Genomic DNA, 24,837 nt, shown 5'->3' on the forward strand with positions numbered 1-24,837 from the left:
GCTGTTTGTGGGAGCTTGCTGTGTGCAAATTAGCTGCTGTGTTTCCTACATTACAACAGTGACTATGGTTGAAAAGTACTTAATTGGCTGTAAAGTGCTTTGGGATGTCCTGAGGTCATGAAAGGCGCTATATAAATGCAAGTTCTTTTTACTGCTGATCAGCGACACCGCCCCCCCCCCCCCCCCCCCCCGGCCCCACGATGTGGAAGTGTATATGTGAATGTCGACTGAAAATAGCTTCAGGTCACGCCCCCCTCCCCACTCCCTATGTTCAAATACTGTGCTCGCACATGAGCACTAACGACCAAGGTGCAGCAGGGCGACGCATTTGGGAAGCTATTCTGCAGGAAGTTTTCAGTGTCCGCCCAGATGTTTTCAGAAAAAGGAGGGGAGAAAATTGGCATGGGGAGGGGGGGGATGGAGTTTGAAACAGTTGAGGTGTCGGCCATCTTGCATTTGGTTCTTCAAATTAACCGTATCCATTAATTCCCCAAGTTAACATGCAAGCATAGCTCTTCAGAATGTGGAAGCCTGTTCCAAGCAGGTTCCCCTGTGAAATTCAGCGTAGATGCCTCTTCAGTCTTGTTCTCTTTTTCCGAGTGGCAGGCAGTGACTAGTGGGGTACCGCAGGGATCGGTCCTTGGACCCCAGCTATTCACAATATATATTAATGATCTGGATGAGGGAACTAGATGTAATATCTCCAAGTTTGCAGACGACACAAAGCTGGGTGGGCGTGTGTGCTGTGAGGAGGATACCAAGAAACTCCAGTATGATTTGGACAGGTTGGGTGATTGGGCAGAAGCATGGCAATATAACGTGGATAAATGCGAGGTTATCCACTTTGGTGTCAAAAACAGGAAGGCAGATTATTATCTGAATGGCAATAGATTGGGAAAAGGGGAAGTGCAACGAGACCTGGGCATCCTTGTGCACCAGTCGCTGAAAGTAAGCATGCAGGTGCAGCAGGCGGTTAAGAAGGCAAATGGTATGTTGGCCTTCATAGCGAGAGGGTTTGAGTACAGGAATAAGGATGTCTTGCTGCAGTTGTACAGGGCCTTGGTGAGACCACATCTGGAGTATTGTGTGCAGTTTTGGTCGCCTTATCTGAGGAAGGATGTTCTTGCCATGGAGGGAGTGCAGCGAAGATTCACCAGGCTGATACCTGGGATGGCAGGAATGACGCATGAGGAGAGATTGGGTCGATTGGGCTTATACTCGCTGGAGTTTAGAAGAATGAGAGGGGATCTCATCGAAACTTATAAAATTCTAACAGGACTAGACAGACTAGATGCTGGAAGGATGTTCCCGATGGTCGGTGAGTCCAGAACCAGGGGTCACAGTCTAAGGATAAGGGGTAAGCCATTTAGGACAGAGATGAGGAGGAATTTCTTCACCCAGTGAGTGGTGAACCTGTGGAATTCTCTACCAAAGAAGGCAGTAGAGGCCAATTCATTAAATATATTCAAGAAGGAGTTGGATATATTTCTTAAGGCTAAAGGGATCAAGGGATATGGAGAGAAGGCAGGAACAGGGTACTGAATTTGGACGATCAGTCAATGGCGGAGCAGGCTCGAGGGGCCGAATGGCCTACTCCTGCTCCTATTTTCTATGTTTCTATGTTACTCCGTGCAGAGCTGCAAAAATATTACCTGCCTAGATTCATATTTTCACTCAGCGGAAATATTTGCTTGAACTTGAGGTGCAAGGCATTCCAAGAAGGAGTGAAATGGAGTAAGGTCAACGGGTCATGGGAAGGAAAGAGCTACCAAGAGATTAGAGAGCTACAGCGAAGAGAAGCAAAGGATTTGAGATGGAGGGAAAATGCGGCTGATTGTCCTGAGCTGCCCTTCCCCCCCCCCCCCCCCCCCCCCCGGCCTATTAAGCCGGCACTAGATGAGTAGCGCGGCCGAAGCCTGCTACACCTGCAGCTGCGTCTTGGCGCCTGGAGATCGGGACATCTGGCAGCTGATCTCCATTCCCGTAGCCCTTGAATATTATGGGGTGGGGAGTTAAGAGAATTGATGCCGAGTCCTCGCCTGCCGCTCTTCACCCTGCCCCTGCCCCGAGATGCCAACGGACCCTTTGGTTGACATAGTTTAGATGCTAGCCACAGTGCCATGCTCTTCAGGCACCCCTGCCCTGAGGTACCTAGTTGATGTCTAACCCAGAGAATGAGATGGGAGGCTTCCAATGCCACTTCCGGCCGCCTTTTGAATTGTTCCCATTGGACCCGTCCATCCTGTAGGCGCGGCCCAAACCCGTGCGCCCCTCCTAGCCCCACCCTCCCCCCTTTTCCTGACCTTTGCACCCTAATCCTGAGCCAGAAATAGACTTGCCATAGTATTGATTTTGAATGGCTTTGGCTGTAAATATTTTGGTGGTTACTTCTGTGACTGTTACCATAGTTTGAAGGAGGCACGGTGAGCCCATTGTCCTCCCTCCCTTCCCCTGGTTTCAGACGGTGGAAGGTGTTCGCTGAAATAAAACTTTGGTGCATATTTAGATAAAGTGACTTTTGTTAGAATGTAAAGTTCTCAATACATTCCAATGTTCAGTAGTATGTGTGTGTGTTTGGGGGGGGGGAGAAATAATGATTTGAAAATGGCTAATTTTATTACTTTCTTTCGGTGAATATTGTATTGAAGATTGTAAAATCTTTGCATGTTTTCTGTACAGATCTGAGGACTTGTTTGTGTTCCGGCCAAGATATTATTTGACATTTGTGCTATTGATGCTAGTTAGCAGTATGCGGGTACAGCCTGGCCCCACTTCTTCCCTCTCACCAGCCCCGCCGCCCCCAACATATATGAAGTATTTTCTCTCCCACCATTTGCTCACCTGGGGTTCTGTCAAATATTTGTTTTCTTTTTTGCCTGAGCTTCGTCTCCACAGCAGAATTTGCAAGGTTCGTTCGCTAGCTTAAACCCGGAGGAACCACAGGCTGAGGTTCCAGCTCCTCTGCACTTCCCGCTCCTTGAAAGGGTTTCGAGTCCATTTCTCTGCCTGGCCCCCTAGCTGTGCAGAAACCCAGTTCGCACTGCCGAATAAATTGTAGCTGTTTTTCAGAAGAAGTCTGAAGTACTGCACTTGGCACTAATTAATCTGAGCAATGTGTTGCCATAAAACCTGAACGCTGAACCTAAATTCTCAGACTATGAATGTTGTGTGACTAAGTCTTTTCTAACTCTTACAGTCTGCAGTGGGGTTTGAATATGAAGGCAAGACTGCCAAACATGCATCACAAAAAGGTACAGTGCTTTCACCAGTTGAATTTTAGAACGAATAGCTGTGTGATGATGTGATGTTCAAATCGGAGTTTTACTTGTATAAAGCCTCAGAAGATTTTCGACCTGTTTTTTAAATGGGGGTTTTGTTTTATTGGGAATGGGTCGAATGGCCTCCTTCTGTGCCGTAAGATTCTATATGATTATCTCTTTCAATCTTCTAATATGTCCTTTTTCCCACATGGATCTTGTCTTGTCAACACTCCGTGTGTTTGCACCAGGTGTTTTATGGGAGTCTCCAGTGAACCACTACCAGATTTTTTTAACTGGGTGTTCTCTTTTGTCAGGTGCCCTGCCCATTTTAATTAAGCTCTTCCAACTAAAGCCCAATATTTAATTTTTTTTTATTATCAGCTATAAAATGAGCATCTTATTCAGCCACAACAAAGGGTAAAACTGTGCCGTGAATGTTCTGGAGTAGTTTTCGTTAATCACACACTGTTAAAAGTGATGTCGCCTGTTCTGTTGCCCTTTTCCCTTTTCTCCTGATTTTTGCTAGAAATATACTTTCCTGTTCGTTCTTAGAAGTGAAAATTAAAGCTAGAGGCACATTTGAATCTCTCGCAAGGCATATATACAGCAAACCCTCGGTCGAGTGTACCACTATATTGGTGTCTTCCACCAGGTTTTGTTAAGACCATTCCAGCTTCCCTCCTGTATATTCTGTTTTCACTAGCGATACAGCGTCCCATATGTGAATCAAATGCAATTGGTTTTCTCTGGTACTGCTTCATAACTGGACTGCTTACGGTTGCTAAATCGTGGGGCCTTTGCATTTCCGCCTTTGCACTTCCGCCGCAAGCCCAGCTGTTGCATGTTGCTACTTTTGATGCTTTTGCTGTCTTGAATTATGCAGACTACAGTACTGGTTTTGGGGGGAAGTATGGAGTGCAAGCAGATCGAGTGGACAAGAGCGCCCTGGGCTTCGATTACCAGAGCAAAACTGAGATTCACGAGTCCCAGAGAGGTGTGTCATTTATTGCTATTCTATTGTTTCTCCTCCGCCTCCAACTGCAGAGGTAGAGGAGAGAGGGTGTGGTTTTTAATTTCGTGCACTGGTGCAGTTTGTGACTGCGTGGGTCCACCTCGGTGTTGATTTCACGGATTTGCTTCAAACTTGATTTGATTTCTCTTGGCACCTGAGCGCTTCCTTTTCTGCTGAGATTCCAGGCGGCTGGTTCTACTAGTTTGGTTTGCAATGTGCCTCCGTGGAACTTGGGAAATCTTGGCGGGTTGCAAATCGCTCGGAGACCGTTTAATTGACCTCGGATCGCGGTTTGAGACTGTGCTGTCCCATGAGCCGATTGATTTCGTAAATCAAGGCTACTTTTACATGACCACGTTTGGTGTAAGTGCCAAAAAAAAACCAGTTCCACTTGCACCGATGGCAGAGTTCTGCCGTGTAAATCCAGAGTTGGAGCCCGACCTAGTTCTGGAATGCAGTAGAACGAGACTCCGTGGATTCTTCCTTCACTTCGGAGGCAGGGCAGGCCCAGCCTCTAGATTTACACTGCACGACCTTTGCTGCAGTGTTGCACCAACGCTAAAGCTACAGCGTAAACGCACCCTGCGAAACCAGCGATTAGCATATACAAGAATTCCCGACATTTTATTATCTGGAGAAACTTGGGAATTGGATGGGGACAGGTGAATACCAGGCCGGCGGTCTATCGTCATCCATTTTACACTATTGCCCAAAGTTTAAAATGACTCGTGAGTTTTCTAAAGACTCCAAGGTCGTTTTCCACTTCATCCGTAGCTATTTCAACGCCATTCATGGAGTGCACGTCCCCCATTTCCCTTCCTATGTGCAGTACTTTACACTTGTGTGCATTAAATTTCACCTGCCGGATCACACATTTCGTTTAGCTCCTCCATTATGTATTTGCGGAGCTGCATTCTTCGATTCCACCGCGACCAATTTGCATTGAGTTTCTGATTCCATGCCATTGATGTAAATTGGAAACAGCAGTGGTCCCACTCAGGGCTTCACCCGCCCCCCCCCCCCCCCCCACAACAACCTGTTGCTTTCTACCCTTCTTATCCATTCCTGCGTTTCAGTAATGAACAGACTAGAGAAGACCGCAGAACTTCTAAATACGAGTTTGTATCCTTCAGCCTTTTTTAGTCCATTGCCTTCAGCTTCCAATCATGCAAGCATTCCCAGGTCAAAAGGAACATTCGGGGAACGTGCTGTATTTAACTATTGATACAAAGCTGCACCAATATTGATGCATCTCCCTCCTCAAAAGAAATGAAACGTTTAAAATAATACTTCAACGATAATACTTTAACGATGATAAAATATGTATCGATTATGAAGTCCACCAGATCAAATATCAATAGTTAAACCAAAGGTAAATTAAAAATCATTGTTCTGTGGTTTTTACACTACTCTCATCACTCCTTGTTATGCATTCTGTGATGGGAAGGAACCCTTTTCTATCAGAGGTTTCCATATTGTATTTGCTCCCTATTTTGTTGGTTACCAATGATGGTCTTCTGTTGTGGCAGTAGTTTGTTTACTGTGGAGTGACTAGGTCGTCCCACCTGTGTTAACCTGAAAGTACAACTAGACTTTCTGGTATCTCTACAGATGATCGCTCTGTTTTCTGCAGGTTTTTCCAGTTCCTTTTAATCGCCTTCCCATCTTTAGTCCTTGCATCATCGAATTTGATACTTGCTGTCCCACTTCTGCTGAACTCTGACAACTTCTCTTTCTCTGAGCTTATCAAGCTATTTAGTTCCTACATTGTCGAACCAGGCCTGATGGCCATTGGCGATTGTAGCTTCTCTTCCACGTCACTTGCTAGCTTCAGTTTCACAAGTCGGCTTGCTTTCTGAATAAGTGTCCTGATTCGTCCGATGAAGTCTCTAGATTGGTGAGCTGTCCAGTATCTCGATGGTCCCAGTCAGGACGAGCGAGATAAGTGTCTGTGCCAGACCCGTGTCCTTTTCCCAGGAGTGTCTTTGCAATTTTAAGCATTCACTGCTTTGCCATTTGACTGTGGATATCTTGGTGAGCTTATAGAATCTTAGAAATTTACAGCACAGAAGGAGGCCGTTCGGCCCATCTTGTCCATGCCAACCTTGGTGATCTCGTATGTTGTGCAACTGTTGGAATTCACTTGAGTTAAACAATGGTTCATTGTTTGTCATAGGCTCATTTGGAATAATATGGCTCGCAAAATGAGTCCTGATCTTAGTTATGACTTATTTTCCCCCTTTTTAATCAGACAGATTGTGTATATCCAAGAAATCTGAATAATCATTCAAACATGTTGTTATGATCTGGAGAAAGTTGCAGGGCTTTGGGGAAAGTTGCAGGGGAGTGGGACGAATTGGATAGTGCTGCCTAAGAGCCGGCACGCTGGGCCGAATGTCGTCCTTCTGTGCTCTAAGATTCTATGAGAAAGTTTGTTCCATCTGTTTCGAGCAAATTGCACCCAATTTGCTGTAGGGTATTTGGTGGTTAAACCTCGCCTCTCCTTGAAAGTTATCCTGGTACTTGGCCACTGGACCCCGCTTTGATGTACCTTCCATAATGATGCTCTCGTTCACCGTCACAAATTGCGTACGTTGAATGGCTTCCGTTGCCAGAAAAGGTCCACATCCACTTAGAACTATTTGAAACTCAAGGCTGTTCAGTGCTGCTCTTGGGAGTTTTGAATAATGGCGCTTTTTCTCCAGTGGATTCATTTCTGTTTTGTTTGAACACGACCAGAGTGTCCGCCTCCCAAAGCACACTCCCAGTTGGATTATCAAACAGTGTCGAGCATTTATTCTGAGTTAGAACATTGACTGTAATACTAGAAATAGCTGAAACCCTGGCTTGCTTGTTGTTGATGAGCATGTTGACGTATTATTTGGTCTGGATCCAACAACTTCAAAGGAGGGAATACGATTGTCACCTGAGTCGTAATTACCTCTATCTACAGGTATGTGTAGCCGCTGTCTGTCTGGCTCTGATTTCGGGACTTTGAACGTTTGATTGAGAAATGTTCCTGTTCCCTTAATGCATTTCCCTTCGGACTATTAAGCAGGACACGCCTCTTTCTTTCCACAGTATTTACATTCTCCTTCGGAAGCTTTCGAAAATTTCTTGGGCTTACAAAGTATTTACAGCACAGAAACAGGCCATTCGGTCCAACAGTGGTGTTTGTGTTCCAGACCAGCCTCCTCCCACCCCTCTTCATCTCACCCCGTCACCATATCCTTATATTCCTTTCTCCCTCCATGTGCTTAGCTAGCTTCCTCTTGAATGCTTCTATGCTGTTTGCCTCAACCGCTCCCTGTGGTAGGGAGTTCCACATTCTAACCACTCTGTGGGTAAAGAAGTTTCTCTTGAATTCCCTATTGGATTTATCAGTGACTGTCTTATATTTACGGCCCCTATTTCCCTATTTCTGGTCTCGCCCACAAGTGGAGACATCTTCCCTCCGTCTACCCTATCAAAACCTTGCATAATCTTGAAGACCTCCATCAGATCACCCCTCAGTCTCTTTTCTAGAGAAAAGAGTCCCCAGCCTGTTCAATCTTTTGTGATAGGTATAACCTCTCAGTTCTGGAATCATTCTAGTAAATCTTTATTGCACCTTCTCCAGTGCCTCTATATCCTTTTTATAATATGCAGACCAGAACTGTTCACAGTACTCCAGAGTGTGGTCTAACCAAGGTTCGATACGTTTAACATAACTTTTCTGCTTTTCAATTCTATCCCTCTAGAAATGAACCCCGGTGCTTTGTTTACTTTTTTTAATGGCCTTATTAACCTGCATTGCTACTTTTAGTGAGCTGTGTATCTGTACCCCCAGATCCTCTGCTCCTCGACCCCATTTAGACACTTATTTTCCAAGCAGTATGTGGCCTCCTTATTCTTCCTACCAAAATGTACCACCTCGCACTGATCTATATTGAAGTTCATTTGGAAATTACACGCACATTCTGCAAGTTTATTAATGTCGTCCTGTCGCAGTCCTCCTCTGTATTAACTACACCCCCCAATTTGGTGTCATCGGCAAACTTTGAAATTGCACTTTCGATTCCCAAGTCCAAATCATTTATGTAAATAGTGAACGACAGTGGTCCCAGCACCGATCCTTGTGGAACACCACTTCCCACCATTTGCCAATCCAAGTAACTTTTCTTTTATTCTTCCTTGGAATGTGGTCACCGCTGACAAAGCCATCCCAAATTGCCCTTGAGAAGGTGGTGGTGAACCGCTGCAGTCTGTGTGGTGAAGGTACTCACACAGTGCTGTTAGGGAGGGAGTTCCAGGATTTTGACCCAGCGACGATGAAGGATCGGCGATATATTTCCAAGTCAGGATGGTGTGTGACTTGGAGGGGAACTTGGAGGTGATGGTATTCCCATGTGCCTGCTGCCCTTGTCTTTCTAGGTGGTAGATTGCGGGTCTGGAAGGTGCTGTCGAAGAAATCTTTAACCCCTACTCTGTTTTCTGTTTTTTAGCCAGCTGTTTTTGTACGCATTCAGCTGCTTGTCCCCTCATGTTCTGACCGTAGTCATGAGTCTACTATGCCATCCTATCTGGAGTCACGGCCTCTTTTACCCTTACTAATATATTGCACTTCTTCTTGGGCGCTTATTCATTTCAGCTGCTTTGCCGTTGATTCGCTTGCTTTATATATGTCAATTCTAGCTTTCAATGTCTGTTTTGGTGCTTGTGGAAGTCCCTGGTATCATTGTCCTGTATCCCAGTAATTATTTTGTCTCTGATTAAACTGTCTTCTGGAACCATTATCTCAATTGTTGAGTGTATACCATTCATAGTTGGTCTCTCCAGCATCAAGTTACTGCATCTTGCCAAGAGCGACATCTATCCCACCTGTCTCAAACTGCCTTTCAATACCTCTCTGCCCATAAAGGTAATTAGTTGTAACAGCTTTGACATCTTGTGGCTGCTTAATAAGAGGCAATGCGATCTTGTCACTGTTCCATATTCTTATAAAGCTTTTCCAGCTGCTGGTTAGATTACCTGCTGTCTCTAGTTTTGTTGGGAATGCTACATTTTGTAGCTGTGCTTAACATTCAAATTTTCCATTTAAAGTGATTTTATGGCAGATTTGTGTCACAGACTATGGTACAATGAAGCAAAAATAGTATTGTACATGTCTGGACCTTATCAGTTTAGAGTATTTAACTGAAAGCAGATGTTGTAGGAAACTGTGTTCCTGGCTTAAAATTCTCTTCATTGAAGTTTTTCCCTTCCTTCTCCCCACCTCGACTCCTTTTAAAACATTCTGGTAGATTCCGAATGACTTACAGTATTTCCATTCTGATGCCACGTTGCATTTGTGAGTTTAAATTCAGTTAGTAAACTAGAGAGGCGTGCAGAGCTCGAGAACATGGCCTGTATTAATCAGCCATTATAATAGACTGCCTCTAGCTGTCAGACAGACGTCGTTCCTGGTCAGAGGGAATAGACGGCTAACTTTCTTTGCATTTAATTGTGGATAAGCAACTATAGCAAAGTTGATGCGGTTCAAGTGCACCCTACAGGCATTTGCTTATCTGCGGTTTGGAAGCTTTGTTTTTCTATTAAGTAAAATTCTTCAGCTTTAACTTGGCAAAACAAATCATTTCTCCCCCCCCCTCCCCCCCCCCCCCGTAGATTATTCCAAAGGATTTGGTGGCAAGTACGGAGTGGAGAAGGATAAAGTGGACAAAAGTGCCGTCGGCTTTGAATACCAAGGAAAAACTGAGAAGCATGAATCGCAAAAAGGTTGGCTACATGTTTCTGGTCAGACTCGTCGGTGCTGTTGGTTTGGGTAATATGGTGGTGCTGGTTTGCTTATTGTGACCCGAGTTGCAATTCCTCCTCGTGTGTATTGACTGTCTGCGTAGATTGAGAGCTAGCTAAGGAACGTTGCTACTGATTGACGCTGTTAGTTTGGAAGGTGGCTGCCGCGTCTATTGCCGCCAATTTAATACAGGTACACTATCCCTTATCCGAAAGCCTTGGGACCAGCTGAGTTTCGGTTTTCGGAATTTTTCGGATTTCAGAAGGTATTATAAGACTGGGAAATTTGTATTTAATATAAATTGTAAAAGTTCAGGTTACCTCTTGCGACTGTTCCGTGTCTCATTCCCCGTTCTGCTTCTCTGGAAAGCCGGATATCGGCTGACTCCTACTAAGCTGGCCCGCAAATCAGGTTGGGGGTCGGGTGGGGGGGGGGGGGGGGGAGAAAAGAATATCTGACGGGTCGGAGGGTGTCTGGGTCAGGGGGGGGTCGGGAGAAAAGAATATCGGACGGGCCGCTGTATTGTTGGGTTCACTCTCCCGGTACCTCCTTCACACTGCCCGGCTCGGCCTGCAATCTCCTACCCAGGAGGGAACTCTGTGACCCTCTGCCCTGCTCAGCGTAAGTCGTGCGCCACGACTTACGCTGAACAAAAAAACTTTCGGTTTTTAGAGGTTTTCGGTTTTCGGAAGTTCGGATAAAGGATAGTCTACCTGTAGTGGCATGCTTTAATGTGAGGTGCAGGGGGAAACTTGAGCATTTCAGTCTGGTGTATTTTTTTTCTGTGCTTATCAAGGGATGTTGGTCCTGGATCACGTTTCAAGTGGTCATTTCTGAAGTAGAGTGTGTCTCGAACAACATCCTCTGACTTTGTATCTGCTTTAAACCGACCGAGTTACATTTCTGTTTCCCAACCCTGTGACCTCTTCAAAATTTGAGATTGATGAGATTTTTGTTAGGCAAGGGTATTAAAGATTAAGGAACCAAGGCGGGTCGATGGAGTTAAGATACAGATCAGCCATGATCTAATTGACTGGCGGAACAGGCCCAAGGGGCTGAAGGGCCTGCTCCTGTTCCTCTGTTCTCTGAGTGACATTGTGAATTGATGCTCCATTAAGATTTTGTATTGTGGACCCAAGTCCACTTGGAACTGGGTTGAGACTGTCGACTCCTTTCATGTAGGAGTCTTCCTAGTGCAGGGAGCTTTCATCTTATTTACCTGGCATCCATTTAAAACCTCCGATCCCTTTCCACCATCCCCTCCTCCTCCTCTTGCGGTAGTTTTCATTCTTTGCGTGGGCTTTTAGGATTATCCTGCTGTTCACTTCCAAAACTAATCGACGGCGTTTGATTTAATTAGACTACGTCAAAGGTTTTGGAGGAAAGTTTGGTGTCCAGACAGATCGACAGGACAAGAACGCCCTGGGCTGGGACCACCAAGAGACCACGCAACTGCATGAATCCCAGAAAGGTAAGTGGTTGGTGACTAAATAAAGAGAAACAGTTGCCAGTGGCTGAAGGGTCAATAAACGCGAAGGCAGAGATTTAAGGTGATTGGCAAAAGAACCAGAGGCGACATGAGGACATTTTTTTTTCTACAAGTGGTTAGGATTTGGAATGCACTGCCTGATAGGGTGCTGGATACAGTTTCAATAGCTGCCTTCGAACCGCTCTTTGGGTAGAGAGGTTATTACGAGCCAGTGCTAAAACTGAGGCACGCTGGACTTTGGACATCGCTTCCAAAAATGGAGATAGGAACAGAATGCTCGCACGGTCATGGGAGACGACCATTGGAATACTTAAAATGCAAGAAGAATTTTTTTGTAAACTTAATTCTCCACCTTTTATTACCTTGATACATAAGCAGATGTCCAATGTTTTTCGTCTGAGAGCGTTCCATGGAATACTTGAGCATTAATCGGGCGTTTACAAACATGACCCATTGTAGTTTGAGTTTGTTGGAAGGTTCTCGACAGGAGATGAGTTCGGTACTATCAAATTGAAATTTTTTTGTTGTTTAGTAAAGCATCCACTGTTCTGGTGGTCAGCAAGTTTAGACTTTAGCAGAATTGTCTGGATTTCCTGCGCTGTGCTGACATCATTGGATTCCTCGCGTAAAGCTCACTGCAGACATTGTTTGCCTCGTCGCTGATGCTGACAAAGCAGCTGGTGTCGATTGTCCAAGGCTGGCAGCAGAAATGCAAGCCGACAGTGATTTGACAATAACGGTATTAGTTAGGAACAAAAAAAACAGAACTCTGCTGTCCCCTCTTTTGTATGGCGCAACTGCATCAATTACGGTGTCTGAGCGGTTCCAGAAGTGCTAACGTAATTATGCCTTTGCATCTGACAGTGCAGCAGAGCTCCCTCAGTACAGCCCCCTCTGACAGTGCAGCATTCCCTCAATACAGCCCCCTCCGACAGTGCAGTAGAGCTCCCTCGGTGCAGCCCTCCCTCAGTACTGCCCCCTCCGACAGTGCAGCGCTCCCTCAGTACAGCCCCCTCCGACAGTGCAGTAGAACTCCCTCAGTACTTTCCCCTCCGACAGTGCAGCGCTCCCTCAGTACTGCCCCCTCCGACAGTGCAGTAGAACTCCCTCAGTACTGCCCCCTCCGACAGTGCAGTAGAACTCCCTCAGTACTGCCCCCTCCGACAGTGCAGTAGAACTCCCTCGGTACTTTCCCCTCCGACAGTGCGGTAGAACTCCCTCGGTACTTTCCCCTCCGACAGTGCGGCGCTCCCTCGGTACTTTCCCCTCCGACAGTGCGGCGCTCCCTCAGCACGGACCCCTCCGACAGTGCGGCGCTCCTTCAGCACGGACCCCTCCGACAGTGCGGCGCTCCCTCAGCACGGCACCCCTCCGACAGTGCGGCGCTCCCTCAGCACGGACCCCTCCGACAGTGCGGCGCTCCCTCAGCACGGCACCTCTCCGACAGTGCGGCGCTCCCTCAGCACGGCACCTCTCCGACAGTGCGGCGCTCCCTCAGCACGGCACCTCTCCGACAGTGCGGCGCTCCCTCAGCACGGCACCTCTCCGACAGTGCGGCGCTCCCTCAGCACGGCACCTCTCCGACAGTGCGGCGCTCCCTCAGCACGGCACCTCTCCGACAGTGCGGCGCTCCCTCAGCACGGCACCTCTCCGACAGTGCGGCGCTCCCTCAGCACGGCACCTCTCCGACAGTGCGGCGCTCCCTCAGCACGGCACCTCTCCGACAGTGCGGCGCTCCCTCAGCACGGCACCTCTCCGACAGTGCGGCGCTCCCTCAGCACGGCACCTCTCCGACAGTGCGGCGCTCCCTCAGCACGGCACCTCTGACAGTGCAGCCTTTTCAATCTCCCTACATGACATTCCTTTATTTCAAAAGAGGCCAGCTCCAGTCTTCTCGCACTTGTTTGCCATTGTATGCACTTGATTATATTCCACCCCTCTCCCCTGCCATTCATAGTGGGGGGGGGGGGGGGGGGGTTCTGTGTCTGTGCTGAGATATAGATGAACTGGGTGTGCCGTTAACTTCATTTTGAAAACACTTTGGATTTCTGCTAGTGTAAATATATAACTGTGTATCTCCCTGGCCAGCAAGGTTTCTTCAGAATATAAAAGTAGTTGTAACTGCTCCACATATCCTGTTCTCCAGATCTGTAGTTTAAAAAAATACTATATTGGTGAACCTCATTTTTAGAATAACATTCTATTAAATAAACTCACTAAATTAGTTAAGTAGAATCATACACTACCAAAGGAGGCCATTCAGCCCATCATGCCTGCTGTGCCAGCTCTCAGCTGCACACTGTCTCACTGCCCTGCCCTTTCCTCATACCTTTTAATTTTTCTTTTTCAAACATTTATCTATTTGCCTTTTAAAAGCGATTATGGATTCCGCTTCCACCACCCTATCTGGTAGGACGTGCCTTGTAGCAACAATGTAAAAAATACATTCTCGCAACGCACTTTACCACAATTCTTTTCTTTTGGGGTTTGTTTCACAAAAGCCTATCTGTAAATATTCAGCACTTGTACACCAGCCTCCAGCTGGTTTAGCTTGCTTTTTTTTTGAGAAGGGAGCTGGGAAACGTAATGGAATTTAACTCACTGCCCCATCGACCTCCAACAGGTCTAGCGAGTTTTGAGCTCATGCCCATGTGTTGTGATTCTAAAGCAAATGCCAACAATGACTCGAGTATCGGGTAGTTTTATTATAGATATTTATCATGTACATTTAAACAATTTTGAATTAAAGTAGATTTTAAGCACTTAAATTTTCCTTTTCCACATTCCCGCTCATATTCCATTCTTTGTTCTATTTTCACCTTTTCCCTAATATTTCTATAACTTTGTTAAAACCTTTTACCTACCTTGGTTTTTTTCTTCCTCCTGGCTCTGACTGCTCAGTTAGGAGCTGAGAGTTATGGAGCGGGAGGGGAGGAGGTGAGGAGACAGTGTTAGGGTTGCTGTGGATGGATGAATTAAGATTCGTCGAAAAGCCTTCCTCATTTGTAAGTGTCTAGTGATCTTTTGAAGACCAATTTTTCAGCTCATTGAGAGCATAAAATGAAAACGTGTAAAAATGTCAAAATATGAAATGCACTTTACCAAACAATGTAGTTCTTGATTACTAAAACCAGAAAATGATGCGAGGGTCATCGGCCACTAAAGTTAGCTCCCTTAAAAACTAATCAGAATACAATCGGTATCTGCTTCATCATAGACATACTAGCAGGCTTAAGAGTGTGTGCGCTATGCTCTGACTCCCAGCCCCCCCCACCCATTACTGTATTTGTTGAATAGGATAGTTTGATATTTGATGCATCATACTACCTAAAGTTCTCAGCTGGAGAGGAAACGCCGTTTCGTTTGTGGAGCCTTGACTTCGAATCTAAACGGAAGAATAGTTCACACTTCTTCGGCAGCACCTCCCAAACCCGCGACCTCTACCACCTAGAAGGACAAGGGCACCAGGCACATGGGAACACCACCACCTCCAAGTTCCCCTCCAACTCGCACATCATCCTGACTTGGAAATATATTGCAGTTTCTTTTATCGTCGCTGGGTCAAAATCCTGAAACCCCCTAACTAACAGCACTGTGGGAGTACCCTCACCACACCGACTGCAGCGGTTCAAGGCGGCGGCTCATCACCACCTCATCGAGGGCATCTAGGGATGGGCAATAAATGCTGGCCTTGCCAGCGACGCCCACATCCCGTGAATGAATAAATTTCTAAAAATCCAATTAAATCATCTTGTTTAGTTATCAATAAATAAGCTATGGGAAAATGGGTCATAAATTGTGTTTGGGATGTTTCTTAGCCAGTCAAAAACAGGTAAAGATTCACTAACTTATCCTATGGCTATTCTGCGGCCTAATGTGTAAAGGACATCTCTAAATCCATGCAGTTGCCATTCACGTGGAGTCCAAGAATTGCCTCGATCTGCTGAATCGGGATTCGTCGATGCTTGGTGCTCTAAGTTAAATGGGTAGGGGACCAATTGTTTGACTTGTGTGGCTATTGTGAAAAGAAGAGACTAAATGGACACTGCTGTAAGATTTTGCTTTTTCATTGTATGCAAGCTTGCTCGTATCTACAAGGAGGATGACATTTTTCTTTTTTATGCTATTTGTACTTGCGCTATTTCTTCAAAAAAAAGATTTTTTTTTCTAGCTTGCAATGATTTCTACGGTTGTTGGTTTTCATTGGCTGATATAAAGGGTTTCTACAACTTTGTGTCTTTTGAGGGGGGGGAAAAGAGAACTGGTATTTTGTGTGTTGCTCATCTCTAACCGTCTAATCGTGTTGGTGATTGAATCTGTGCCGCTTTGTCATGGACACTAGATTGAAGCTATGCCCAAAACAGCTTGGTTGAGACTAACTGGTGTTTTCAGATGATACCGTTTAACCAGAATCCAATCGTTCTTAACCAAAAAAAAAAAAAATCGCTAAATCCTTCTGTGTTGCATTTTGAAGCAATCTGTTTTTTACGGTCTGGTGTCGTACTGTGTTTGTTTGTTTTTTTGGTGTTTTTGTTTTATAACCTATTATTAAATGTCGGACCTAACTTGGCTTGTTTTCTTTTTTGTTTGTTGTTGTTGTTGTCTTTGTCTCGGTTGCATGTGGATTCACAGACTATAAGAGAGGTTTCGGCGGGAAATATGGTGTTGAGACAGAGAACCAGGACAAATCTGCGGTGGGGTTCGATTACAAGGAAAAGCTGGCCAAGCACGAGTCTCAACAAGGCACAGTCTGATGCCAGGCCCCATTCTGGTTTCTTAAGATGCACTAAATTTCAGCACAGACCCCTTCAGCGGCTTAACTTATCTTTTTAATGTTTTGCAATGGATGATGAAAGCAGTTTTTGACTCCCCCAAATCTCTTCCCTTCTCTCCTGAAAACAGTGACTCATTCTTAGTTGGCAGCAGTATTCTAGTGCCTTTTTCCCCATGTAGATATGTCAAGTATAGACTGGCTATGAGACTGCGGGAGGTGTCCAATCTTCTCTAACATCTACATGCAGCACTGTCCCAACGGTAGCATCGTGGTTATGTTACTGGACTAGTAATCCAGAGGCCTGGACTAATGATCCGGAGACAGGAGTTCACATCCCACCATGGCAGCTGGGGAATTTAAATTCAATTAATTAAATAAATCTGGAATAAAAAGCTAGTATCAGTAATGGTGACCATGAAACCGTCGAAGTGTCGTAAAAACCCATCTGGTTCACTAATGTCCTTTAGGGAAGGAAATCTGCCGTCCTTACCCGGTCTGGCCTATATGTGACTCCAGACCCACAGCAATGTGGTTGACTCTTAACTGCCCTCTGAAATGGCCCAGCGAGCCCACTCAGAGGGCAGTTGTATACCACCACTTCTTAAAGAAAGACTTGCATTTATATAGCACCTTTCATGACTACCAGACATCTCATAGCGCTTTACAGCCAATGAAGTACTTTTGGAGTGTAGTCACTGTTGTAATGTGGAAAACGTGGCCAATTTGTGCACAGCAAGCTCCCACAAACAGCAGTGTGATCATGACCAGATAATTTGTTTTTGCTATGTTGATTGAGGGATAAATATTGGCCAGGATACTGGGGATAACTCTTCTGCTCTTCTTCGAAATAGTGCCGTGGGATCTTTTATGTCCACCTTAGAGAGCGGATGGGGCCTTGGTTTAATGTCTCATCCAAAAGACAGCGCCTCCGACAGTGCAGCACTCCCTCAGCACTGCACTGGGAGTGTCAGCCTAGCTTTATGTGCTCAAGTCTCTGGAGTGGGACTTGAACCCACGACCTTCTGACTCCGAGGCGAGAGTGCTGCCCACTGAGCCACAGCCGACACTGGCAATTAGGCCTTGTCAGCGACACCCACATCCCATGAATGAATAATTAAAAAAAAAAAACAGCCCTGGATAGATATAGATCCAGGAGCAAGCAGCCTTCCCTCTCCATACCCTGTTCCTCCTAACCCCAGCTGAAGTCAGCTATTTGATTTATCAAATAGGATGTAGTCTGACCTCATTGAATGTGGGGCTTTACAATATGTGGGCTCTAATAGTGCAGTGAAAGTCGCGTATGAGTTTCAGACCGCAGTCTTGTAATGACACCTGACTTGTGTCGGCTTCTATTGTGTGAAACATACTGAAATATTACTACTTAAAATCTTTCTACAGCACACAGTAAATGTTTAATTAACTCAGAACGCCAAGATAATCCCAATAGATTTGATACTCTGATTCGAATCCCTAATTCGGATGTTCTTTATAAAGAACATTGAGCGAAATCTTTCTTGTGATCAGATTTATAAAAATACTAGCTAGAGTGCTCCAGGTTTATGCAGGTAATCAAGCTGCCAGTAAAAAGACTATTGGGATGGCTAGCACCAAATGTCCAGACTTTGGCCAATTTGTGACCTGGGGACACAGGTTACAGCAGTGCTGTACACTGCTTCCACTGTCCATTTGAAGTGGTGGTGTCATGGGACATACACAACATCGCTGTGGTAACATCAACCCACTTTTATTTGGGATGGGGCTGTGGGGGGCGGTGCAGGGTGGGGGAAGAGGTTGAAACTAAGAGTTCTGGATCTGGGACAGAGATGGACCCATCTGGGATCATCCAGTTGGTTCCTGGTCCCAGTACAAATGGGCACAAAGGTAACTTTTCAGTTAAATGCCTCAAAGGTCTGTGCTGCAAAGTGGTGCATTTATTTGTCATTGTCCTGTCTAATCTGTCGACTTTATTTCTGCTTGTACATTTACTGCACTCAAACCATCAGCACCTCTCGGTCTGAAAGACTGACCATAGCATGCCTGTAGTGGTCAGGTAGTTCACTCCAACGCCTCATTTACTATCCTGTTGAATTGCAAACTCTGCTCATCAGTTTCAAAAGGCATAAAGACAAGGCGCCAGATTAATAATCTGTGTCAGTATAATTTTTTCCTTTTATTTCATGGCTAATCTAATTAAGCCTAATCAAACCTTGGCTGTCATTTAAAATGAGAGGCTATTTGCATTCAACTTGTCTGCCTTCATTGTATAGTGCATGGCCATTCTGCTCTCGCCTGAATGCCTTGTGCCCAACTGAAACTTACTCTCTCAACCTCTTGTTTCAGACTACTCAAAGGGATTTGGTGGCAAATATGGGGTGCAAAAAGACCGAATGGATAAGGTGAGCGACTGCAACAAATGTTTTTTTATATATATAAATATATATCTAATACTTAGCTGTTTTTACATCAAAGTCAAAACACAAACACAGGAGCAATTCCGGACAGGAAAAGACTCTCTGGTCCATCCAGCCTCTCCCACACAAATGGTGCTAATTTGATATCGCAATATAGACACACCCCACCCCACCCAAAACCACGTGATCTCCTGAGAGGTGAAAAATACCAGGCCAATTTGGGGGGGGGGGGGGGGTGAATTCCTCTCCAAACCCCCTTAGGCGATCAAAACTAGCCCATAGAAACATAGGAGCAGGAGTAGGCCATTAGGCCCCTCGAGCCTGTTCCGCCATTCAATGAGATCATGGCTGATCACTCAGGAGATCACTCTGGCCCTAAAAATTTTCTACATTAAAAAAAAAATATATATAATTTATTTTTATGTCTTAGCAGTTTGTCTGTGATATCCTGCTGCTGATTGATCTTGTGGCCGGATGCTGATTTTAGAATAAAAACATATATTGTAGACTTTAATCAAAGGTCTTTTAAATGTATAAGTGAGATGTATGGAGTTGAACATGTAATCCTAATAGAATCATAGAAATTATAGCACAGGAGGAGGCTATTTGGCCCATCGTGCCAGTGCTAGCTCGGTACTGGAGCTGTCAACTTGAATCCCATTTCCCTACTCCTCCCTGCTCTTCAAGTATTTATATAAAACCCTTTCAAATGTTGACTGTCTCGGCTGCAATAGTCACTTGTGGCAATGGATGCCAAATCCCATTAACCCATTTATTGCTGCTGGTACTAATCCTCAGTGTATGCCTCCATTATCGAGTCGCCACCAACGTTCCTTTTAGGCTGCGTGGCCGCTCTGCAGGTCCCGGTGAGCCGGCTTTTAAATAGAAAAACCGCGCACGCGGGGAATTTTGGATGGCCCCTTTAACGCGCGGTCCAAAACAAAATTAGAAGGACCATTAGTCACGGGAAATAATCTCCCTATTTGCCCCCTCAAAGCATTTTAATACTTTGAACTTCTAATAACCAACCCCAGTGCACTGAGCCCCAGTTTTTCAAGTCTCCTCTTATCTCTGGTATCTTCCCAGTGAATATACATTGCACCCTTTTCTCTGGCTCTAGCACCCTTTCTATAATGGGGCATCCAAAACCTGGCCTAACCAAACTCCTGTTTGGTGTTAGTGTCGGTGTCAGCTTTGGCTCAGTGGGTAGCACACTCTCCTCCGAGTCAGAAGGTTGTGGGATCAAGTCCCACTCCAGGGACTTGCACACACAAAGCTAGGCTGACACTCCAGTGCAGTGCTGAGGGAGCGCTGCACTGTCGGAGGTGCCGTCTTTCAGATAAGATGTTAAACCGAGGCCCCGTCTGCTCTCTCGGGTGGACGTAAAAGATCCCAAGGCACGATCTCGAAGAAGAGCAGGGGAGTTATCCCCGGTGTCCTGGTCAATATTTATCCCTCAACCAACATAACAAAAACAGATTATCTGGGAGCGTGCTGTGTGCAAATTGGCTGTCACGTTTCCCACATTATAACAGACTACACTCCAAAAGTACTTCATTGGCTGTAAAGTGCTTTGAGATGCCTGGTGGTTGCGCTATATAAATGCAAGTCTTTCTTTCTGTTGAGAATTGAAAGTGTTACTGTTTTATGGTATATTTTTGTTCAGTTTTAATATCTATCTACATAGAACAGCATTTGCCTCCTATCTGCCTACTTTCTGATGGGCTCCTGCGTCTTCCTCACAGTTTGGTATTGTCGGCATTATTTTTTATAAATTCCCTCTATGCCCGTGACATTTATATGGTCACCAGTGATTGGCAAAAAGAAACATTTCCATTTTTTTTACTTTCCAATCTGAAAGTTATCAAAAATAGATTGTAATGGCCTGGAATTTGCAGTCAGCGGTCCTGAAGTGCGCTTCGCACAAGGATCTCGCAATCCCTGTGTCGAGAACTTCGGGTTTTCCCACCTTCAATTCAACGGAGGTACAGTGGGGATCCCCCAGCGCAAGCTGCTGTGACATCAACAGGCTGTCTGAGCAGCCAATCAAAAGGCAGAATTCTCACAGACAGCGAATAAGGAAGTGAATATGCTCTTAAAATTCTAACTTTTAAAAAATGTTAGAGAGAACAAAGCAAAGATTGGGGCTCGCACATGGGGAAAAGGCAAACCTGAAATAAAGATGGACAAATTTTTTTTTTTAAATTTCTTTAATTTTAATTAAAATGGATACATTTCACACTGCACAAAACTTAAATTAGTTTTCTAGGCCCTTAACATTTGTTTAGCAGTCAATACGCTGTTAAAACCCCAGTTACACCTAATCCCTTTGGGTCTAACATTTAGTGGGGAATTTAACAGTGTACTGACTGCGGAAGAGCCGAAGTTTTCGTTGGTTTCCCTGATTTGAGTGATTGCACTGATCGCCGGCTCTGTTGCGGGGGAGGGGGGCACAGCGAGGCCTGTGTCAGAGCTGGCAATGACTGACCGCAAATTCAGGATTTCCACATGCGGCAAATCCCGAAGTTGTGGTCAGTTTCAAAGGCGGAATGACAACGGAAGCTGCCAGTTCGCTGTCCTCCAGACCATCACATAAGAACATAAGAAGTAGGAGCAGGAGTAGGCCATACGGCCCCTCGGGCCTGCTCCGCCATTCAATAGGATCATGGCTGATCTGAACCTAGACTCACGTCCACTTCCCTGCCCGCTCCCCATAACCCCTAATTCCCTTATCTGCTAAGTAACTGTCTATCTCTGTTTTAAATTTATTTAATGTTGCAGCTTCCACAGCTCTCTGGGGTAGCAAATTCCATAGATTTACTACCCTCTGAGTGAAGAAGTTTCTCCTCATCTCAGTTTTGAAAGGGCAGCCCCTTATTCTAAGATTATGCCCCCTAGTTCTAGTCTCGCCCATCAGTGGAAACACCCTCACCGCATCCACCCGATCAAGCCCCCTCACAATCTTATATGTTTCAATAAGATCACCTCTCATTCTTCTGAACTCCAATGAGTAGAGGCCCAACCTACTCAACCTTTCCTCATACGTCAACCCCCTCATCTCCAGAATCAACCAAGTGAACCTTCTCTGAACTGCCTCAAGAGCAAGTATATCTTTTCTTAAATATGGAAACCAAAACTGCACGCAGTATTCCAGGTGTGGCCTCACCAATACCCTGTATAACTGCAGCAAGACTTCCCTGTTTTTATACTCCATCCCCCTTGCAATAAAAGCCAAGATTCCATTGGCCTTCCTGATCACCTGCTGCACCTGCATACTAACTTTTTGTGTTTCATGCACCAGGACCCCCAGATCCCTTTGTACTGTAGCACTTTGCAGTTTTTCTCCATTTAGATAATAACTTGCTCTTTGATTTTTTCTGCCAATGTGCATAACCTCACACTTTCCAGTATTATATTTCATCTGCCAAGTCTCTGCCCACTCACTTAGCCTGTCTATGTCCTTTTTCACTTTCCGAGCCGTCACTTATGTCGGTCTGCATTTTATTTTGCTTTCTCTCCCAGCCTTCATTTCCCTTTTACTTTTCCCTCCGCCCCCTTACTGTCGAGACATTGAGACAGTGATCAGTGCTCAAGAAAATGGTGACCAAAACACACGTGCACACTTCTGCATCCATAGCAACGGGAGCTCTTGGAAACTGCTTTACCGTGTCTTTTAAAAAAAATTTGTTTATGGGATGTGGGCGTCGCTGGCCAGGCCAGCATTTATTGCCCATCCCTAATTGCCCTTCAGAAGGTGGTGGTGAGCCACCTTCTTGAACCGCTGCAGTCCGTGTGGTGAAGGTACTCCCACAGTGCTGTTAGGGAGGGGAGTTGCAGGATTTTGACCCAGTGACGATGAAGGAACGGCGATATACTTCTAAGTCAGGGTGGTGTGTGACTTGGAGGGGAACTTGGAGGTGGTGGTATTCCCATGCGCCTGCTGCCCTTGTCCTCCTAGGTGGTAGAGGTCGCGGGTTTGGGAGGTGCTGCCGAAGAAGCCTTGGCGAGTTGCTGCATTGCACCTTGTAGATGGTACACACTGCAGCCACGGTGCGCCGGTGGTGGAGGGAGTGAATGTTTAAGGTGGTGGGTGAGGTGCCGATCAAGCGGGCTGCTTTGTCCTGGAAGGTGTTGAGCTTCTTGAGTGTAGTTGGAGCTGCACTCATCCAGGCAAGTGGAGAGTATTCCATCACACTGTGTCTTTGGATGAGGGGTGGGGGGGGGGGGGTCTCCATAGAGATAGAAACGCTGCGTCTAAATAAGTATTAGACTTTTAATAGATGCTTTCATATTCATTCATTTCTTGTTAGTCTGCTCAGCGTTTGCCAGGAAGTTGTTGTGCGCATTGTGATCTTTTGTAAAACTGTTACAAGTTTTTTTGGTACACCCCTGAATCTGCTACGATTTACACTAAGTGTGAACACTAAAGATAATGGGATGTGTATTTTTCTGCCTCCTGTAATGAGGCAGGCTTTTTCCAGACAAGAGCCTCAAACAAGATGTCTTGCAGCAGTAATTTAAAAACTGCTTAGTTGACCCCGAGAGAGCGAGAATGAATGAGGGCACTAACTGAACTGGGGAAAACTGGTTCTAATGCCTAGCGTTTTCCTGATTACAGAGTGCAGCGTCCTTTGATGATATTGAGCGGCTGGCACCAGCTTATCAGAAAACTAAGCCAGTGGAAGCTGGTACGTATGAACTTCAAGGAATAATTCTCAACCTGTTTATCCATTTTGTGCAATCTGTTGCTGATGCAGTAACTCAATCCTTCTCCGTAAACTTGAGGTCGTCCAAAACTTGGCCGCCCGTGTCCTAACCCTGTGCTCGCTGACCGACATTGGCTCCCGGTTAAGCAGCGCCTCGATTTCAAAATTCTCATCCTTGTTTTCAAATCCCTCCATGGCCTCGCCCCTCCCTATCTCTAATCTCCTTTAGCCGCACAACCTCCCCCGAGATATCTGCACTCCTCCAATTCTGGCCTCTTGAGCATCCCTGATTATAATCGCTCAACCTTTGGCCGTGCCTTCAGCTGCCGAGGCCCTAAGCTCCGGAATTCCCTCCCTAAACCTCACTACAGGAAACTTTGGTTTATCCGGAGGTTATATGTCCGGAATACTCGATCTAACGGCAAAAATCAGGAGCTGTTTTTTTAGTTCTCGTTGCTTTTTTTTTCCCCCAGTCAGGCACTGCAAGGTCTGTAGCTATAGCAACAGCTTCAGCTAGAGACGCTTGCAGCTGCAGCTGACTGTTTTGAAGCTGTTGCTAAGCAACAGGGTTTGTTGATTCACACGGAGCTTTTCAGTTCTGTATGTTTCAACATTATGCTGGTATGTCCGGCACTTTTGATGGTACGGCACCAGCTCGGTCCCGTCAGTGCCGGATATCAGAAAGTTTCTTGTACCTCTCTTTCCTCCTTTTAAGACGCTCCTTAAAACCTACCTCTTTGACCAAGCTTTTGGTCACCTGCCCTAATTTCTCCTTGTATGGCTCGGTGTCAAATTTTGTTTGCTAACTCGCCTGTGAAGCACCATGGGATGTTTTACTATGTTAAAGGTGCTATATAAATAGAAGAGCTGTTGAATTGTCCTCACCCCTCCAGTCACCAAACCTCACTACTGATTGTGGAGACATTTACCTTGGTCTGTCCAGCTTGCGTGGTTACGTGACTGATTTAAGTGTAATGATAATTTGCTTTTTTGCCTTTGGAAGTCGCTGTAATCTTACTACCCTGTGTTGGACCAGTTCCCTGATGTGTGCTGCCACTCAAGAAGTTCCCAGAACTTCACGACTTTAGTTCGTTCTTTTCGCTTTGCAGCCAGTGCGAGTGCGAGCAGCATCCGGTCCAAGTTTGAGAACATAGCCAAAGCAAAAGAGGAGGAGGATAGAAAGAAGACTGAAGAGGAGAGAGCTCGCCGTCGTGCCAGCGAGAAACAAGAACAGGAGGAAGCCAAGAGGAAATTGGAGGTTGGTGGAGAATCGTCACTGCTAAAGAGGCTTGCCTTTCTCAGTTGCAGTATAAATGAATAACTTGCAGTTCGCGGCTATCGTTGCAAAGCCCTATTGCTGATGCAGGGCCGGTATCTGATCAATGACACTGACAATGACACTCCAGCAT

The 24,837-nt window shown here is 45.7% G+C and overlaps 1 protein-coding gene across 5 annotated transcripts in view; it reads left to right on the forward strand.

Moving 5' to 3' along the window:
- cttn (cortactin) overlaps nt 1–24,837 on the forward strand; it is a 64,186-nt gene that overhangs the window by 26,559 nt on the left and 12,790 nt on the right. For 3 of the 5 annotated variants that reach the window (XM_086008218.1, XM_086008220.1, XM_086008219.1), the window contains exons 6-13: nt 3,197–3,251; nt 4,144–4,254; nt 9,919–10,029; nt 11,409–11,519; nt 16,170–16,280; nt 18,652–18,707; nt 23,341–23,410; nt 24,538–24,686. In XM_086008218.1, coding sequence (XP_085864344.1) covers nt 3,197–3,251; nt 4,144–4,254; nt 9,919–10,029; nt 11,409–11,519; nt 16,170–16,280; nt 18,652–18,707; nt 23,341–23,410; nt 24,538–24,686 — 774 coding nt within the window. The remainder of the gene's footprint in view (nt 1–3,196; nt 3,252–4,143; nt 4,255–9,918; nt 10,030–11,408; nt 11,520–16,169; nt 16,281–18,651; nt 18,708–23,340; nt 23,411–24,537; nt 24,687–24,837) is intronic. The other 2 variants (XM_086008223.1, XM_086008222.1) reach the window with 2 other exon arrangements.

This window comes from Somniosus microcephalus, chromosome 15 (genome assembly GCF_052327205.1).
Source record: "Somniosus microcephalus isolate GS21.2 chromosome 15, FLI_Smic_1.0, whole genome shotgun sequence".
Classification (NCBI taxonomy): Eukaryota; Metazoa; Chordata; class Chondrichthyes; order Squaliformes; family Somniosidae; genus Somniosus; species Somniosus microcephalus.